This window comes from Prionailurus bengalensis, chromosome D3, assembly GCF_016509475.1.
Source record: "Prionailurus bengalensis isolate Pbe53 chromosome D3, Fcat_Pben_1.1_paternal_pri, whole genome shotgun sequence".
Taxonomy (NCBI): Eukaryota; Metazoa; Chordata; class Mammalia; order Carnivora; family Felidae; genus Prionailurus; species Prionailurus bengalensis.
Genome location: NC_057356.1, coordinates 13857501 through 13877933, shown reverse-complemented (window position 1 = coordinate 13877933; position 20433 = coordinate 13857501). Strand labels below are relative to the sequence as shown.

Here is a 20433-nt window from a genome sequence, read left to right as displayed (position 1 = left end):
TTCAAGTCTTCCTGTTTTTCATTTGAGTTATTCATCTTTCTTAGGGGTTTTCAGTCCTTTATCCTGTTACTTGTGTCTGTGTGCATCTACGTTGCCAATATCTTTTCCCAGTTTGGGGCTAGTATTTTTTATCCTTTTAGTGCGTTCTTTTTTTTCTTCAACTTTAATATGGAAATTTCAAGCATATATGAGTAGAGACGAGGATAGTGAACCAGACGATGCTCCCATAACCAGCTTCAACAGTTGTCGTGAGGGTCTGCCTTCACTCTTTTCATCCCCCTAACCCCGCCCCTCCCTGGAAGCTGGTACCAGATGCCATTCCATCTGTGGCTCACCTGTAGCTGTTTCAGTGTGTGTACCTAAAAGGTAAGGCCTTGCTGTCTCCTTTAAAAGTACATTTACCATCCTCTTGTATCTAAGAAAAAAACAACTCCTTCACCTCCTCACTTAGGTCTAGTCAGGGTTCCTGTTTCCCCAGTTGTCCTGTAGTTTTTTAATAGTCTGCTTGAATCTGGGTCCTTTTAATACTATTAAATTGAGTACTCTTTTCCCTTATGGCTGTATTTTTCATATCTGGTTTAAGAACTCTTTTTATGTCCTGTGTCATGAAGCTAGCCTACAAATTCTGTGTTTTCTATCCAGGCCTTTGTCCCACTAGGACACTGTGCGCTGTTCTCAGGCCTGGGTCCTGATCCCTTTTTCCATTTGGATAACCAGTTGTCCTGTGAGTCTCCGTTGAAGTCTGTTTTTTTCCACCTGAAGTGCTATCTTGATAATAAGAGGGGTTTGTAAAGGGAGCCAAGAGTGTCCTGAAAAATGCTTATTAACAGGGATAAAAGCAGGTAAATTTGTAAGAACATGAACTTAAGAGAAGCCAAGCCATCGTTTATATATTTCATAGTTGCTGTGACAGGGTCCAGGGAATTGATTTGCCCTTGCTCTTATGTTAATTAGGTATGGCTATAACTGTGTGATCTATGGCTGGGACCCTACCTGCATGATGGGACACGAATGGATCCGAAACATGAACGTCCACAGCCTGCCTCATGGCCATCATCAGCCTTTCTATAATGTTCTGGTGGAGGATGGTTCTTGTAGATATGCAGCCCAAGGTGAGTAACTAGTCCTGTCTGTACCTGTAGTGACACACAGGCACATTTTAAGCACACATTTGAGCGCTCCAATATTGTGGGCACAGTCATCAGTTTATGTAGAGATGGCTAACCTCATCAGGGCCAGTATTCTGCTAAACATGGGTGGGTATGCCGTGGTGCAGCCATGCCTTGGGTTGGTCGCTGCCCCTAGATTCTTCCCTCCATCACCACCACACTCAGGACCCCGTTCCAGTGCTGTTGCCGACCTCTGTCATTGCCTTTGCCAAATTCCCAAAAGTCTTGCTGCCCAGTGCCCTGCCCATATGGCCTGCCTGAACTGGAGGGCATCGAGTGGACAATGTTGGAAGGATCACCCCAGCAGCCTCTGGCATCCTGAGGCGGGCGGCCTGCTCTGCTTTCCCGGGGATGCCCTCAAGTGGCCACTGTGGGAACTGCAGCCCACGGCGCTGGCTCTGAGAGCCCCTGGTAGTCAACAGGTGCTTGGTGGTGTCTGGGGCCACTGCCAGCCCTGATAGGTGCTCGTCCAGGGCACTCGTGAGGGGGGAGTGGGTGGAGTCTGGAGAGGCAGGTTAGAGGCAGATGCCTGCAGTGTGGGTCTCCTTTTTCCTTGTTCCTCCATTTAGTTGGATGAACTTACTGTATGGCTGCCTGTCAAGGCATTCACAGCTTTTGTTTTATTAATAAAAACAAACACAAACGTGGGGCGCCCGGCCGGCTCAACCTGAAGAGCCTGCAACTCTTGATCTCAGGGTTGTGAGTTCAAGCCCCATGTTGGGCGTAGAGATTACTAAAAAAAATAGTAACCACAAATGCTAATGTAGTGCTGGTCTGTGACAGGCAGTGTTCTAACGTATATTAACTCCACTTGAGAATAGGAATACTGTCCTCATCATACTCGTGTTGTACATGAAGAAACTGACGCGCATGGGCTCATTCCAAGTTTAATCTAACAAAGTGTGAATTTGAACCTGACACGTTGGCCGAGAGCCATGCCCTTAACTGTCATTGCCACACCTGTTTGTGTCTGACCTAAAGCATCAGGTTTGACCTAACTCAGTATTGTATTGGTAAATGTAATAATAGAAATTTCGGATGTATAAAAATCTCAGACTAGAAAGTTTCCTATTCATGTTAACTCCTCAGAAGCTGAGAGAGGGTTGTATACAGAATTGAGAGAGATTCTGTTCATTGAGGCTGTGCAAGAAGCTTAACCTCCATCAGTATGCTGGGACAGTTGTAGAAGGGTCTGTGTGTCCCCTGTTAGATGAAGGGGCCGATGGGGATTTCATTTAACTTTTGAAGCTGTGCCATATTAAAAAAAAAATCATACCAACAGTGTCTAAAAACCAACAAATGATTTAGAAATTATTGGATGATTTGGTGGACTCTTGCACCCCCACTAGTCACCTGGTAAGCATTGCATGTCACATATCCCAAGAGTGAAGGGCACCGTCCCTTCCCCAGCATCGCAGGCCAGTGTCCGGGGCTCCACCGTGTGTGTGCCTTTGCTGCCCTTTACGTATGGTCGATATTAAGACATCTAGCATTTAATATTTGAGTTTCTAGAAACATACTAACTTTAAAATGGGTTTTTCAGAGTAGGTAAAACTGGGTATGCAGTTGTAGGTGTTCCAAATTTGGTGTCTGTATTGAAGATTGGGGAATTCATCTCAAACAGATCTAAGCAAACATGCGCTGTAATGTCAGGTTTATCAGAGTTGTGGTGTAGTAACGACTTAAAAAACAAAACGAAACAACTTCCTATCTGGTTGCGATTCTGCATTCTAAAACTGAGATTGAGCTGAGTGAATGTGAGCAAGGTTCGCAGTTGCCTTTCTTAGTTTGAAATTCTGAGACTTTTAGAGGCTCTTAGAGGTGGACAGCCAGGATTCCCCTACGAGCGCTGTCCGTCTGCCCTGGGGCCCTGTCGGCCCTTGGTCGCTGTTTCCCAGGTGCCGGGCCGCGGGGCCAGAGAGCGTCCTGGCCTGTGTGCTCCGAGGGGCTCAGGGGCTCTGGGGCCACCATCTCTTCCCTGTCCTTCCCCTCATCATCTGTCCGGCCCGCGGATGACACCAGCTGTGTCTCCTGCACGTCTGTCCTATTTCCATCCCCTGATTTCCATTCCTGCCCCCCACACTCCAGCCATACCTGCTCCTTGCCTGTATCATGCCGTCTCTCACTGGCATCCACCAGACTCCTCTGCATGGCGGTGACCTGGACCCCGTCCCACAGCCTCCTCTCTGCTCCCGCCCCCGGCGCACTCCAGCCAGCCAGACCTTGTTCTTTGAGACCATCCTTCGCGCAAGTCTTTGCGCAGGTGGTTGTCCCTCACGAGCAGGCTCTTTTCTCTAATGCTTCAGGTTAACGTCACTTCCTTCCAGCAGCTTTTCTCCCCCCCCCCTGCTGTTCCCCCACAGGGCTCAGATTGGGTCGGCTGTCCCTGCTCCGAGCTCCCTGACACCCCCCGCCCCTTCCGAGTCCTCACACCTTCATGGGAATTGCAGGATTTCCCGTTGACCATCTGGCCCTCTCTTTCCATCGGAAGCTCTGTGCATGTAGAGCCAGACCCCAGTCTGCCCGTCTGGTGAGGCGTCCATGCCGCGGGGTGCTCCAGACCCCAGTGGATGCTCACATCTGTCTGACAGAGAAGCTTATAGACACAGATGCAGTGGTGCTGGTGGGGTGGCTCAGTCGGTTGAGCGTCCGACTCTTGATTTCGACTCAGGTCATGATCTTGCAGTTCAGGGGTTCGAGCCCCACTTGGCCTCTGCGCTGACAGCACAGAGCCTGCTTGGGACTCTGTCTCTCCTTCTCTCTCTGCCCTTCCCTCGCTCACGCTCTCTCCCTCAAAATAAATAAGTTAATTTAAAAAAGAAGTGCAAAATAATGAGGTGAGTGTAAATAGCGCGTCATTAATAAGATGCTAACTGTTTTTACAACTTTGGATTAAGAGCATTTTCAAATATGCAAAACGGTCAGAAGTATACATCGAATACCCCATACACCGTCCATTAGATTCAACAGCTAGCATTTACCATATTTGTTTTATCTGTAGGTAGAGATTTTAGGTTTCTGCTGAACTTTTTGAGAGACTATTGCAGACCTAACGACCCGAATGCTTAATCAGGCGTCGTGTAAGAATAGGACGTTTCCATGCGTTGCCACAGTCACATCGCCACGCGTGACAAGTAAACGTCTGCTGTCTGATGCCCGGTCAGCGGCCCCGTTTCCCACTTGCCACCAGCCCGGCTTTGATAGCCGCTTGCCGCTCGTCGTGATCCAGCCAGGGTCCTCGCACTGCGTTTGGTTGCTGTCTCCAACGGCAGAGCCTTTTCTCTTCCTAAGACCCGTTCATTCCTCATTCCTCACCTCGTTTTCTTCCTTTCTCCTGCGACTGACTTCTTGAAGAGTCCAGGCTGGTTGTCTCGCAAACGCCTAACATTCCGCGTGTGTCTCACTGTTTCCTTCTCTGCATTATCTGCAAACTGCAAGCAGAGTCTGAGGCTGGATTAGATCAGGTGCATTTTTTTGGCTCGAATGCTCACTGTCAGATGCTGTGTGTGTCTCCTGCATCTCCTCCAGAGCCCGTGTGATCGATGTCCCACTGGTGGTAGGCGGAGTTGGGTCACTTAGCCAAGATCGATGTAAGACACAGTTTTCCCTTTGCAGCTAACACTGTGACGTCCCGTGAATATCCTGTTCCCGATAACTTGAACCCTTATTTTTGTTTTAGTACCTGTTGAGTCTCCTTGCCTCAATTATTGCAGGAGAGTTGCAGATGCTGCCCTTCTCTTTCATTTCTGTGAACGAGAGCTTCCCTGTCCCCTCCCCCCGCCCCCTTTTTCCTTCCGTGCTTATTTCCCTCTCACTTCTTCCCCTCTCCCGTAAATTCCTGAGTTAATTTATTTATTTATTTTTCTTTAGGGAGACAATGCCAAGTGGGGGCGGGGGCAGAGGGAGAGAGAGAACAAACACACTGGGACACCTGGCTGGCTCCGTTGGTAGAGCATGTGACTTTTTTCTTTTTTTAATAAGGTTTTATTTTCATTTTTGATTGTTTTAATGTTTATTTATTTATTTATTTTGAGAAAGAGAGAATGCAAGCAGGGGAGGAGCAGAGAGCGGGAGAGAGAGAATTCCAAGCAGGCTCCCTGCTGTCCGCGCAGAGCATGGGGCTCGGTCTCACAAGCCATGAGGTCATGACCTGAGCTGGAATCAAGAGTCAGACGCCTAACCGATTGAGCCATCCAGGCTCCCCTACGTAAGATTTTTTTATAGGGGCGCCTGGGTGGTTCAGTCGGTTAGGCGTCCGACTGCAGCTCAGGTCATGATCTCAAGGTTTGTGGGTTCAAGCCCCGCTTTGGGCTCTGTGCTGACAGCTCGGAGCCTAGAGCCTGTTTCAGATTCTGTGTCTCCCTCTCTCTCCCTTCCTCCCCCGCCTGTGGTCTGTCTCTCTGTATCTCAAAAAGAAATAAACATTAACAAAAAAATGCTAATAAAAAAAAGGTTTTTTTATATATGTGTTTTTCAGTTCATTTACTTATGAGAGAGAGAGAGAGAGCACCTGTGTGTGAGTGGGGGAGGGGTAAAGGGAGAGAGAGAATCCCAAGCAGGCTCTGCACTGTCAGCACAGAGCCTGACATGGGGCTCGAACTCAAAAACAATGAGATCATGACCTGAGTTGAAATCAAGAGTTGGATGGCTTAAGCGACTGAGCTACCCAGGCACCCCGAGCATGTAGCCTTTGATCTCGGGGGTTGTGAGTTGAAGCCCCGTGTTGGGCAGAGATTACTGAAAAATAAAATCTTTAAAAACAAAAACAAAAAAAAACCCCACTTATTTAAGTATTTTTTGAACATTTCCAGTTTAATTTATTTGCATCAAATTATTTTGTTTTTAAACGTTTTCGTGATTTAAATGTTCATCCTTTGGCTCTGGTAATCCTGTTGTGTAGAGCCCACTGATGAATGCTTCCCTAATTCTAAGCTCTCCACAGAGAGTTGAAGAGTGAATTATAAGCCACATACATGCATGACATCCTCGAATAGTTTTAGTCTGCATAATTGAGAGAATTTTTCTCTCAATATGTGAGATTTCAGCTAAACCCAAGTGGGGTGCTGTATAGTGTCTTTTGCTCCCACTAGGGGGCTCACTTTTGCTCCCACTAGGGGGCACACTTCAGCACTTTCTAGACACTGGGGGAGGGGCAGCACCTCGAGCTCAGCTTCCCACCCCTCTCCTTCACACTCCCACCCCCCCTCCCCCATACTTAGCTACTGCAGAAAGTGAACATCACAGATGGTCTGAACGGGAGTCAGCTGCCCATCTCGGACGGCCAGGAATTCAGTGCAGTGTGAAAATCCCATTCTGACCTGTGTTCTGTATAGAATGACAAAGCTCCTCCGGGAACACCAGGGACGTGGGGTGCCTCAGTGAGCGTCAGCTCCCGTCTCCATAATTTGTCTTACACTTTCAAGCGGGAGTGTCCACCCACGAGCCGTCCGTGGCCGTCTGCGTGTGTCGCAGGTGCGTGAGGAGCCCCCGTGGGAGGTGGAGTGCACGTTCTCAGCCATTTCAGAGGTCGATGTGCTCACTCTCCTGTGTCCTGGCCGTTCCACCCCCACTCCTTCCACTGGAGACACACTCAGACGTGTGTCTGTGTTCTTGTCAGAATGGGACAGCAGTGTCATTCAGAGGCTCGCCCGGTGAATTGGGGGTCTGTCAGACTGCGGAATGCGAAGCTGCAACTAAACGAGTTGCAGATAAATGCTTACAGTATGTTTCACATAATAGACACAAACAATACCAAGTGCTCTTTCTATGTAGTTATGTCTAGCTACTTCAAGAGGGGAGGACTCTGCTTGGTGGTCCCATAGGTTTACAGGACTGTACTTACATATCTGGGCGGCTGAAATTTGTTTTCAGTAGGCTGCATGCCCAACATGGGACTTGAACTCATGACCCTGAGATGAAGAGTCTCATGCTCTACCAACTGAGCTGGCCAGGTGTCCCCTGGGTAGCTGAAAATAAGATACGCAGACACGGGGCACCTGGGTGGCTGAGTCAGTTAACCATCCAACTTCAGCTCGGGTCATGATCTCATGGTTCGTGGGTTTGAGCCCCACATTGGGCTCTCTGCTGTCAGAGCGGAGCCCGCTTCACATCCTCTGTCTCCTTCTCTCACTGCCCCTTTCCTGCTCTCGTGCCCGTGCACACGCTCTCTCTCTCCCTCTCTCCCTCTCTCTCTCTCTCTCCCTTTCAGAAATAAGCAGACATTTCTGTGAAAAACGTCAAGGGAATTGGGAAAGACTTCTTAAGATTTCCCTGGGACTTTTGGGGCACCTGGGCGCCTCAGTTGGTTAAGCGTCTGACTTCAGCTCGGGTCATGATCTCACAGTCCATGGGTTCGAGCCCCGCGTCGGGCTCTGTGCTGACAGCCGGGAGCCTGGAGCCTGCTTCGGACTCTGTGTCTCCCTCTCTCTCTCTCTCTGCCCTTGCCCCATTCGCAGCTCTATCTCTCAAAAATAAATAAACGTTAAAAAAAATTGACAAAAAAATTTCTCTGGGACTTTTAGGTAGGCCCTGTTTGATATTTTACTTACTTTAGTATTGCTTAGATTTTTCATTACTCTTCAGGTAAATTTTTTTCAACTTTGTCCCACTTTTCCTCAAAAGTGTTTTCGTGTTAGTACCTTCTTTCCTGTTTCGCTAGGAGCCTGGGCAGGTAATGCACAAAATCCGGGCCCTGCCCCTCCTTACCCGCCGGGCGTGGGGCTGTGAGGGTCACCGCTGCTGACCCCCCATGTGGTTCCCAGCCGGTCTGTGCTGTCTGTGCCTCTTTTTGGGCCCACACGCGGGATTCTGTGCAGCCGCTGTGGGGTCACGTCTTCTCCCAGATCCATGACCATAACCTGGCCTTGACCTTCCTGTCCTCTTCCCAACCCTTAGGAGCTGCTACTTAATATCCAGACAAAGGAAGGGGAACAAAGGGTGAAGCGGTGCTAAAACATACGCCCGAATTGCCAGGGCAGTTGCACTTGCCGTTTTGGCCCAGCCCGTCCTTTGTGGTGGGGACTGTCGTGTGCGTTCGTCGATCGGCGGCCCTGCTCTCCTCCCACCAGATGCCAGTGGCAGCCCCCCTTGTGACAACCAGACCCGTCCTCACATCCTGCTGATTGTCCTGCAAGGGGCAGAACAGCCCCCAGTTGAGAACCCCCGCTCTCCACAAACTGGCAATAGAGCAGCTGTTCTGAATGACCCACTTGAATTCTTTTTATTTTCAATATTTCCATCGTGCCTACCAGTGACAGGTGACTGTGGTCCCTTCAGAGCAAAACAGCTTTTTTGCCTCTCGGTGGTATCCCCAGAGTCCAGACCCTCCCCCTAATACTTGTGCGTTCCTCGGCAAGAAAACCCGAGGCCCCTCGGCAGCTGCCCTGGTTAAAACACCTTGGCCGTGGCTGCACCCAGAGGCCTGGCCAGGGAAGATGGCGACAGGCACAGTTGCAGGAAGGGGCATTTTCTCAGCCAGTGGCATTTATAAACATCGGAGGGGTTTTTTTACACTTGTTTTTTCTAGTTGCAGCTCTAGAAACCTCTAAAACCAGGCACCTGGGTGGCTCAGTGGGTGAAGCGCCTGACCCTTGATCTCAGCTCAGATCTTGATCTCAGGGTTGTAAGTTCAAGCCCCGCGTCAGGCTGTGCCCTGGGCATGGAGCCTAGTTATAAAAATATATAAGTAAGTAAATACTAACAAGAAAGAAGAAACCTGTAAAACCTAAAGAAGGAAATAAAGTTCTCTGTAGAGGTCTAGTATAACAGCAGCTATCCGTGTTCACAGACTACTCAGTCTCCCTTCTGGAAAACCTCGGGCCCCTGCATCCACAGAGCACCGTCAGCCAGAGCCTGCGCTGCCCTCCTGGGGCCCCAGCGGGCCTTCCAGCCAGTCCTCGCTCCTCCATCCATGAGCCCCTGCCCCCCACCCCCACCCCCCGTCGTGTGTCTCCTACTCTGACGCCCTCAGCTCTGGAGCTGGACTGTCTGGGTTTGAGTCCCAATACGTCCGGGGCCAGGTCTTGCTGTCTGTGCCACGGGGTACTCGGCTGCAGATGGGAGTTGTGACAGGGGCCCCTTGTGCAACAACGCGTGTGCACTGTCAGCTGGGGCCTGGCTGGCCGTCGTAGTGCCTGGCACACTCCCTGGCTGGGAGTGCCCACGTGGAAAAGAGAGATGCGCAGTGTGCCCTGGACAGAACGGCCCTGCCGTGTGGCCTCCGGGCTCCTTCGGTGCAGTATGGAGTTCCCCTCCCCCTTGCATCGCAGGATGTGGGAAACAGGTCACTTGTTTCCCGGCTGCCTGTCCCGTGCAGGATTAATGTGCCGTGATGGCCACGGTGAGCTGCAGTGGACCATTGGACCGCTCTTGCGCCCTCGCTAAGCAAGCTTAGGGTCACCTCACGGTGTTCACCCTCGCATACGGATTGTATGTGTTTTCCTCGGCAGCACTGAGTCTCAGACTGGTGCCCCCGAGTATGTCCTTCTAACGCAGTCTGAAGAAACACAGCCGCTGTTAGCCCCAAATTTCTTTAAATCCCTTCCTGTTTTGTTAAAAAAAAAAAAAAGTTCCGGATTGAATCACGCAATTCCTTCCCCTTCCCAGCATCAGTTAAAGTCAGCGCTTCCAAATGATGCTCCGGTGGAGGCTGGAGACGCTGGGGATGCAGGGCCTCTGGGTGGAGGGCGCTGAATGTCCTGAATTTGCATTTCAGGATGTTTAACCAAGCTGTTTTAGGGACAGTTGGCTGCACTGTTTGTGTTAGGCCCTGGGCTAGGCTTGCACAGAGACTCAGTTGAATTAATTTGAGTGATAGGCTGTGCAGAGTGTGGCTGTCGATCAGAACTGAGACTGCCCTGGTCCCCAGTCCGAGCGGGAAGATCTGCCTGGCCCAGCTCCTCTTGGTGCCGGGCCGTGGGGGGCGTGGCTCGGCTTCTCCTGGATGTGGGGGGCTCAAGACACTGTCCTTTCATTGGGCCCTCGGGGGAGCCATTTTTCAAAGTTTTTTAGGGAGAAGCGATATGAAAGGATTTCAGCCTTTTTTATTTTATTTTTTAATGTATATATTGGGAGAGGGAGAGGGAGAGAGAAAATCCCACTCAGGCTCCGTGCTGTCAGTGCAGAGCCCGCTGCAGGGCTTGAACTCATAAACCGTGAAATCACGAGCTGAGCCGAAATCAAGAGTCAGGCACCCAACCGACCGAGCCACCTAGGCGGCCCTAGGATTTCAGCCTTTTAAATAGCTTGTACGTGTCGTCTTCTGGTGGTTTTCGTCGTTCTGTTTTGAAGGAGTCTTTCTGTTTCTCTAGTGGCAGAATGGCGAGCAGGGAGAGGAGGTAGTGTGGTTTCCTAGGAGACCGCACAAGTAGTGATACCCACATCCGTACAGGTTGGAGGTGCGAGCCGCTCGTCGACTCCTCCCACGGGTTCCTGACAGCCCAGAGCAGGCTCGCTGCACAAGCACCAGCCGGGATCGGAAGGCACCGGGCGGGGGGCGACGCGAAGTGAGGTCTGTGTGGAAGCTCCTGTCAGTAGAGGAGACGGGTGGCAGGTGCCGGACTTGTAGCCACGTGGTGTGGGGGCTTCACAGGGTGAACCTGTGGCAGACATCGGGCAGGCTGGGATGCCCTGGTCCCTTACGCTTGGCTGTTTGCACGATCAAGTCAGAGGACCGTGACGCATCTGTAGTTTGCCGGTCCCGAAAGGCTGGACGTTTGCCGGGGCAGACTTCTGGCTCAGAGAATAGGAAACACTCTGTATAGTGCGGAGCCGGTGGGGCCCATTCCTCTAGCCCCCCACTGTCCCCACCGCCCCCACTGCCTTGGTCCTGTTACCTCCTTCAGATCCCATAAACAGGCCTCTCCTTCTCCACCTCAATCCTGCTGCGCGAAAGGGGGCGAGAGATAGGACGCTCTCTGGATAAAAGATGCTACAGAAGTGTCCGTGTTAATAGGAATGTCCATGTGCCTCTTTGCCAACAGAAAACCTGGAATATAACGTGGAGCCTCAAGAAATCTCACACCCTGACGTGGGACGCTATTTCTCAGAGTTTACCGGCACTCACTACATCCCGAACGCGGAGCTAGAAATCCGGTACCCGGAGGACCTGGAGTCTGTGTATGAAACGGTGCAGAATATTTACAGTGCAAAGAAGGAGGACATAGAGTAGCGTCCAGTAGAGGACACCGAGCCTTTGCCGCTGCCGCTGTCTCCAGGAGAACAGGATTCCGGAAGAAGACGTCTCCACGGATCCCTCTGGATTCACACCACCAGGAAAGCACTTAACCAGTAGCGCTGGTTGCCTCCCACCAAGTTTAAATAACGTGTGCTCTCCTCCAGCTGCAAAGACAATGTCGCTCTCCGCCTACACTAGTGAATTCATTTGACGGCACTGTGTTCAGTGGCATGGCTTGTGTGCTTGTCCTGTGGTGACAGTTTGTGACACTCTGTCTTCATGAGGCCTCACAGTCGACACTCGTAGAATCATCCTTCCCGCCCACTTCCCGTTACGTCTGTCTACACTCGTCTCCGACCGTTTCATTTGCCGGACGGATGGGGTTCCATGTTTGCACCGGTTCCCCTCTGGTTTCGCCGTGGAGCGCGCGCGGCCCGGAGTCGGGACCGCTTGTCTTTTCGCCCTGCGTGTAGTTGCTTCTTCAGAGGCGAGGCTTCGAGCGACGGCAGCAGCATCCGAGCAGCGGGGACGCGAACACGCGGATTGGTCATCAGAACCGTTCGGCTTTATTTGTTCCAATACGTGAAACAGATTTCAGCCGCTTTATCTCTTCCTTTATTTGAAGCGGGAGCACGGCGGAGCGTTGCCCGCCACGTTCCTCCCAGGTCCGTGCTCCTGTCTGCGAATCCCCAGTTTTCTGTTTCCTTACGTGAAATCTTGTGAGAAAGTGCACCGTAATGGCCTTTATGGATGGATTTTCCCACATTCGTCTACTCTCCTTCCCTTTGAAATAACTACTTTTTTCTCTCCTTTAATTTTAAAAATTATTCCAGTATCATAAATAGATCTTAAGTCAGTGATGGGTTCTCTTTATAGTAGGAAGTACAATCTGGTGTTAGAATGTTCACTTTTAGAAACCACACTCCGTGGTCTCCAAAGACCTAAAGGAGGTTTCACTTTTGTAATCAGAAAAAAAGAAATAATGAACCTTATGCATTTTTTAAAGAGGAAAGAGGAGGGTCCGTGTCCCCCGTCATCCCTTAGAATCACTCTTTGACCCTGCCGGCTGTGGCAGGGTGGACTCAGGTAAAACGTCTTTAACCTGAGGAGTGTCGATCCGTGGGGAAGGAGGCGGGAGCGCCCTGCTTTCTCGAGTCCCCGCTGCCCTGAAGGTCCCACTGGCTCCCGCCCGCCACTCTCGACCTGCCAGTTCTCACGCGAGCTAGCTAATTCGTAGTTAACCAGTAGAAGCTGCCTTCGGGAGTTAGGACCTAGTTACATTACTCTCTGAGTTGCAAAGAATCCAGTCGCTCTGGTGAGCGAGGCTTTGGGGGCTGTGATCCGACCCCGCCTCGCCGCCCTTCTGTGCATTTGCATGTGGTTCCCCACACCCTGTTTGATGACTGCCTCATTTTCCCCTTTGGAAGCCCTGGGATGACCGAGGTTTGGGGAGGCCACCCGAGACCACTTAGTCACTGACGGCTGGTGAGCAGTTATTAGAAAGAGGCGAGGGTCTGGCGGCGCCTGCCAGCCCCAGCTCGCTGTCGCCAGTCAGATCCAGAGCCTGATGCTTTCGATCGGCCTGGAAAATGTGACCACTCACAGCACCCAGCCCGCCGAGGCCGGGGGTCTTACACTACTCTCATTTGAAGGTGGGAACTAGTGAATCCAGAGGTAATACTAACCAGATGCATTACTAAGAAACTGTGGAGCATGCTGAGTTATAATTGTTGGTTTTCTGGTTTGATTTCCTTTTTCCTTAGAGTAACATCAAAGCCAAGAAGGATGGTTTTACCTTTACTGACCCAATGTAAATATGTATCTAGACCGTTTTTAAATGTGTTTCTTCATGAATGCTTCATTTGGCTCCAGGAAGCCTGTGTCACCTGTGTAAGTTGGTATTTGGGCACTTTATATTTTTCTAAAAACGTGTTTTGGATCTCCTGTACTCTAATAAATCATAAGTTTCTTTTTAAAATTTTTTCCAAAAGTTTTCTCCATTTTAAGAAGTCCTGTTATAACAAAGTGGGACTTTCACAATGTTAAAATACTAACTATTTGGATAGAGTGACTTCTTTTCTCTTCAAATGAATGCCAAGATTTTTTTGTACAATGATTAATAAATGGAACTTACCCAGAGAATCCACACAAGCGGCCTGCCCGGTCTCGTTTCGGAACAGAAAGCCCAGCCTTGACGGCAACAGAACGTCTCTGGCTTCTCTTCTGATCCAAACATGCAAAACTTGGCTCTACTGAATTTTTCTTAACGTTGGTGAGTGAACAGGGTACTTTGTTCTGCGGGTTCCTTGCCAAACAGCAATTTTAGAAGCTGGCTAGGAGTATTGAGGGCACCTGGTTACAATGCGAACATTGCAGCTTTTTGCTGCTGTTAGAGTACTTGTTCAAAAGGAGAAGGGCAGGTGCCCGGTGCGTTGTTAACGAGGTGACAGCTGCATGACGTTCCGCGTGTCCACAACGCCCTGCAGAGCACGCACTGTCCGTGATGCCCCCGCGTGCCGTGCCGTGCGGAGCGCAGCGGTCAGGGGCCACACGGTCACCGGTTTCCTGCACCGCAGTGGTCCCAGACCTTTAACGTCCTGTTGTGCGTTGTGACTTCATGAGAGGATAGTGTACTCTGCTGTGTCTTCCCTGCTTAGACCCTAGAACTTTCCTCTGCCACACGGACGGACACACACACACAGCATCCCCGAGGGCCAGGGTTTGCAGACGTGCTTTGGGAAACACGGTGTGTGTCCAAAACTAGTCTACCGTATCCTCAGGCTAGTTTGGCCAGGCCTCTCTCTCTCTCTCTCTCTCTCTCTCTCTCTCTCGTTTGAAAACTTTGGTCTAATCCGATTTTGAAAGGCTGGCTTCACGTTGCCTCCACCTGGACCTCATGGTAGCTTCTCCATCATAAGTGAATTTCCACCGCAGAGTTGTTTTTCGCCGAAACCAGCATTCGTACTGTTGCTAAATCGGTTTTGCATTTTACAATACCCACTTAAGGACTTGTTCTCATTTTAAAATGTCTCTTTCTTAACACATGAAATGGAGTCAAACGCTCACGTTCTAGGCTCTCTTCTACCGCTAGAAGGGAAAATAACTTGTTTTCCTTTCTCCATATTCCAAGTACATAAAACTGGATTACCAGCAGCTTTTTAATTTGACAAGTAACCTGTGGCCATAATAATCCAGATGTAGCTCTTTATGTGTTTCTGTCTGTTTTCTGGAGGAAAGGAGTGAATGTTCACCCAGACGAAATGCAGAATCTGGCCCTGTGACTGTTTATTTCTGGAGACGTCGATGGTTGTGGTGCATGTGTTATTTTGTATCGCAAGCTTACTTTGAGCCAGCACTGGCCTCACCTATATTCTTCACGGCAACCCTCTAAGGCAGGGCCGGGCGGTCGATTATTGTTGCGGGCCACTTAAGGTCACGTGTTCTTTGTTTTCGAAAACGTAGAAGACCTTCTTAGCTCGAGGGCTGTAAAGAAAACGGGCTCTGGGCTGGTCTGGCCCATGGGCCACAGTCTGCCGAGCTCAGCCAAGGTGCGGGCCCCGCCAGCGTCCCACCGAGCAGACGGGGAACCGGAGCGCACTGCGCGCAGGTGGGACAGCGGGCGGGGGACCCGGGGACCCGGCCTCCGAGCGCCAGCTCTTGACTACCACACTACCGCCAACTTTAGCAACTACCTCGCACTGGTTTTATCCTTTGCAGCCACTTTAACTTCTAAACGTTTCAGTTCTGAACACTTAGAGTCTTGAGAGGAAAGGACATTCCTTCGGTGAATAAAATTCTGTGCAATTATAGAATAAATGTATTATGGCCATTTAGCGATGATTGTATTAGGGTAATGCTAGTTCTGTAATAAATAGACCCAAAAATATACCGTGGCTCGAACACAATAGACCTTTCTTGCTCACCTAACACTGGGCAGGGGGATGGGGTGGGCAGGGGGCTCTGCTGTCTGCTTCGGTGTGCGGCTTCCACCTGCCCCGAAGGGCAGTGAGCACAGAGGGACACGTCCCGGGGCGGGGGGGGGGAGGGCTCCATGCGGGGAAGCTGGAGTGGCCCTTGGTGGCACTGCCTCTCACATTCCACCGGGGGGGGGGGGGGCTGGGAATGAAGACCTGGACACCGATGTGGCCTCCCCACTCTGGGTGTGCTCCCCACGGCAGGACGCCCCTCCTCCCCGGGGAGGCAGCCTCTGTGAGGTCAGACTTTCGGGTGGCAGATACCACTTGGTCCGGAAACTATTGCTTTGCTCTGGCCGCAGCAGCACAGCCACGGGGGGTGGGAGTTTAACTCCTCCGTCTACGGCAGCCGGGGGGGGGGGGGGGGGGGGGGGGGGGGGGGGGAGAGGAGGCCTCAGGACAAGCCACGTGTGTCACTTCTGCCTCAGGAGCCACACAGGTCGCGGACCCACCCACAGCACAACTCTGAAGGGAACGGCCTCTCCCGTGCACCCGTGGAGAAGGAAAGGCTTGGGGGCCCCGCCTCATCTGTGCCGCTCACCCCAAACCTCTCCTACCCACTTCCTGTGTCCCGCCAGAGTCAGTCCGCCATGGCTCCTTGGGGACCAGCCCCCTGAATTAGAAGTTTTGACACGCCCCTCCCCCCGGTCCCCGTTCAGTGGGGATGCAGGGGCCAGACAGCTGCAGTACAAACTGCCACCTGGAAGAAGAGCAAGACGCACAGAAGCCACCGTGCTGCCAGTGACGAGATACTCTGCTGGGCAGGTGGGCAGGTACCATGAAGCCGCCCTGCCCCCCCCACAGTGGGGGGAGGGGGTTGGGGAGACTGGTTGCTGCCGCCCCTCCTGCCCTCTGAGCCCAGTCCTCCCTGGTCACACCACTAGTGGGGGGAGGGGGCGCATCTTCCCTGGGAGCTGGGCAACTTGACCGAGTACTTCCCGCCTGGTGCAGGTCTGGGGTCAGCCCCGGACGTCTTTCATTTTCCTGGCTCGTGATTCCTCTGGGAACGATTCCCTCGAACCCTTAGCAGACTACTCCCCTATCTGTGCCCGTGATCATAGTTCTTTGCCAGAACTTGCCAGCCTGTTCTGTTTTCTTGCCCGTGCCTATCTCTGCCCCCACCCCCTGGCTTAACGGCGGCCACTTGAGTCTGATATTAGCCACAGCTGGGTCAAGGTGTTTAACGAGCCTGCATGGCTCAAAGTGATCCTCCTCCTCCTCTCGTGCTGGGGGTCGCACAGAAGCAGTTCCCTTTTGGAACCTAGGAAGCCCGGGATTTCTGACCCCTGGTTCTCGCGTTTTCCACTGAGCATCTTCCTCGTGATGACCTTGCTGTAAGCGGCAAAGGGCAGTGGGCACACGCTGTATTCTCTCTTCGGCTGCTTCCCCTCCACCAGATGCAGCACCCCAGTGGCTCCAAACGCTGCAAACGGTAAGCAAAGCCCCAAAAGCGGCCCTCGCGCCTCCCAGCCTCCGGCAAGGTGTTCCTTGCCACCTCACTGCCAGGCTGCCGCCATGCGATTTAGGGTTTTTTTCACAGCGGATTCCCCTTTCAAGCGTTTTCGTTTTGTGGGTGACGGGGGTGCAGGGGAGGGTGGGGTTTTTTTAAGTTTAGAGTTCGGCTAATGTTCCCATAGGATATTCTTCCCCATTTGGCTGTGCAAAAAAAAAAAGGATAGTGATGGCAAGTTCTCTGGGGTTTGGGAAGGCCTAAAGGCAAATCGTTCAGTGACCTTAGGAAAGGAAGCTGACAGAAAAAAAGGAAAGAAATTTGGGAGAGAACCAGCCGGGCAGCATGCATTCTAGAATCCTCGAGGGGCCAGAATTCCTAACTGCTTCCCTTAGAATGACACAGATCTTAATGGAAACTTTCGTAGTCAAGCCGCAGAAGTCGGAGCACTCAATGAAAGCTCGTTGTTTTGTGTGTGTGTGTGTGTGTGTGTGTGTGTGTGTGTGTGTGTGTGTGTTTTCCCTGTCTCCAAAACCTGGTCCTCCCCCCAGGTTTTGGAATTCTCTAATACCTCACCACTTAACTCTATGGTGATGTCCTCCCTCAGTCATGGCCCCAGGACAGAACGTTGACTTCCCTCCTTCCTGCTAGGTTCTTTGGCTGGTCTCATCATTAAATTGACACAAGACAGATGATGAACAGGAGAAAAAATAGTAGTAAATGTAATTTCTTGCAGGAGCCCCTAGAAATAATTCACTCAGAGGAGTGCTGCCCACGGCAGGCAGCATTCGTGCCTTCTAGACAACCAACACATCTGTGAAGAATCGAGGGCAAGGGGTTTGGGCGTGGGGCCGCAGATTAGTGGAGAAGCAGCCAGGGTGGTTTCCACAGCCTTCTCTGCCCCGAGTTCCCGCCGGTGATAAGGACGCCTCTCTTTCTCCTGGCACGGGGCGGGAGTACCGTGGGCAAGGGAGAAGGATTTCCTGCTCTCAGGGGGACAAAGGAGGGTCAGAGTGCCCTCCTTGTCCTGGCTGCACTTTAGTTCAAAATGATCAATAAGCCACAGTGGCGTCTTTGGGGGCGGCCTGCCCTGAACTCCACCTGCTGTTCTCATGCAGAGGACTTGGCCCACAGGCTCTCCCACATCCCTCCCTGTACCCCCTTCCCCGGCTCTGCTCAGCCTTTTTTCCAGTATTGCCTCCCCACCCATCCCACGAACCTCAGACGAGTTTTTCCTCGTCACCTCCCCCATGAAATTGTTTTGCTGTCTCTTTTTTTAGGTGAAATTCACATGACATAAAGTGAACCATTTTATTTTTTTTAACGTTTATTTTTGAGAAGGAGAGAGAGTCCGAGTGGGGGAGGGGCAGAGAGAGAGAGAGGGAGACGCAGAACCCGAAGCAGGCTCCAGGCTCTGAGCTGTCAGCACAGAGTCCGACGCGGGGCTCGAACTCACAAACAGATCACGACCTGAGCTGAAATGGGATGCATAACCAACTGAGCCACGCGGGCGCCCCTGAAGTGAATCATTTAAAAATGCACAGCTCAGTGGCAGTTAGTACCTTCACAAAGTTGTGCGACCGCCACCTCTGTGTAGATGAAAACACTCTCGCCACCTCAAAGTAAAGCCCTGTACCCCATTAAGCGACCACTCCCCATTCCTCCCTCCCCCAAGCGCCCCATCTACTTCCTGCTCTATGGATTGGCCTGTTCCAAACAGTTCATGAGGATGGGATCAGGCAGTACGTGATCTTTGGCGACTGGCTTCTTTCACTTAGCGTTTTCACAGGCTGTCCACTCCGTAGCATGAATCAGTGTTCCAGTCCTCCTAAGGCCGAATGATATTCCGTTGTGTGGACGCGCCACGTTTTGTTTATCCATTCAGCTATTAATGGACCTTTGGGTTGTTTCCACTTTTGGACTCTTGGGGAAGAGACCTGCCATGATCCCTGAATGCGATGTCAAGTCTGCTTATGCACCATATGGACACCTGTGCTTTATACATCCGGAGAGTAACGGCTTTTCATCCTCCCCAACGACCATTTGCCCTTCGGGGACAGTGTCGTCCCTCTCTGGGAGGTGGCACTGGGAAGAGCCGCTGTCTCCGTCTTCTAGCTGGTCGACCCCTGATGTCTTGACTGTCTTCATGGCACCCACCTTTGTGCCAGGAGCTCTGCCCGGAGAAGTGCCGTTTCTGTCACCTGTAACTGCCCACCCGTATATTCTAAGGAACTTTTGGGATCCCTGTTACCCGGTCTTTGCCTCTTCTAAAAATGGGATGAAAACGGGGCGCGTGGCTGGCTCAGTCAGCGGTACATCAGACTCGATCCCAGGGCTGTGAGTTCAAGCCCTACCTTGGGCGTAGAGCCTACTTAAAAAAAAAAAAAAATGAGATGAAAGAAAGTGCAGTTGTAAGACTTTCTCGGTAATGGCTACCTTTGTATGAAACTACTCCCAGGAGATTAGGAAATTTGAAAGCTAAAGGCCTCTGCTAGACCATTGTTCCTGACATTTTACAAAGAGAAATAATGAGGCCCGTGGAGGGTATAGGTGCCTTCGTCTGGCGGGTGGCTCAGATCAGGTACTCAAGCCTGAGCCTTTGGACTTGACTGCGGAGGTGTTTCTGTTGCCCCCAAATTGCTTCCTCTGAGGGTTTTCTTGTCCTGCAGGGAAACTTGCTAATAACATCATCGCTTACTATTTGGCATTCAAAACCTTGTTAAATTTCTCCCTTGCTAACTGCCGTGGCAACCTCCCCGCCAGCTTCAGCAGTCTCTTATTTCCCTCACATTCACTGTGACGGAGGATGAGAAAGCGTTATTTATCCCACATTGTCTGGGAAATTTGTCCTCTTGAAGTTTGGGGAAATCTTATTCAAAACCTGCAAAGACTTTTTAAATTGTTTTAAATGTTCACTTATTTCTGAAAGAGAGAGAGAGATAGAGAGACAGAGCATGAGCAGGGGAGGGGCAGAGAGAGAGAGGGAGACACAGAATCCAAAGCAGGCTCCGGGCTCTGAGCTGTCAGAACAGAGCCTGACGTGGGGCTCGAACCCACAGACCGCGAGATCATGACCTGAGCCAAAGTCGGACGCCTAACTGACTGAGCCACCCAGGCACCCCAAAACCTGCAAAGACTTTTTATAGGCAGTTGCTTTTTTCCCCTCTGGCTTTATGGAAGTGTAATTTATCTCTGGAACTTAACTCATCTTGTGTAACCGTAACCTAAAATATGATTTCTCCTCAAGCAGGGGTCGCCGACTTCTCCTGGAAAGGGCCAGAAAGTAAGTATTTTTGGCTGAAATTTCAGGCCACACGATTACTCAGGCCTGCCCTTGCAGCAGGAAAACAGCCATAGGCAATAGGTCAATGAGTGAGTGTGGCTTTGTGCCAATAAAACTTTATTGACAAAAACAGGCATGGGCTGGGGAAGGCCCACAGGCTGTAGGTTACTGACCCTACTGTACAATCCGCTTGACTATTTTCTTTAAACGGAAGTCTAAGCAGAAGCAACATCAAAAAGTTGAAAGAGGGTCAGGGCATCTGGCTGGCTTAGTCAGAAGCATGCAACTCTTGATATTGGGGTGGTGAGTTCGAGCCCCATGTTGGGTATAGAGATTACTAAAAAATAAATAAACTTTTTTAAAAAGTTGAAAAGGGTAATAGA

General features: G+C 51.1%; 1 protein-coding gene across 3 annotated transcripts in view; it reads left to right on the top strand.

The window, feature by feature from the left end:
• Positions 1 to 20433, top strand: part of FBXO21 (F-box protein 21) — a 54618-nt gene that overhangs the window by 33716 nt on the left and 469 nt on the right. For 2 of the 3 annotated variants that reach the window (XM_043557704.1, XM_043557703.1), the window contains exons 11-12: positions 955 to 1112; positions 11150 to 15229. In XM_043557704.1, coding sequence (XP_043413639.1) covers positions 955 to 1112; positions 11150 to 11337 — 346 coding nt within the window. In that variant the 3' untranslated portion in view covers positions 11338 to 15229. Of the gene's footprint in view, positions 1 to 954; positions 1113 to 11149; positions 15230 to 20017; positions 20051 to 20433 lie in introns of those variants that run through there. The other variant, XM_043557702.1, reaches the window with a different exon arrangement.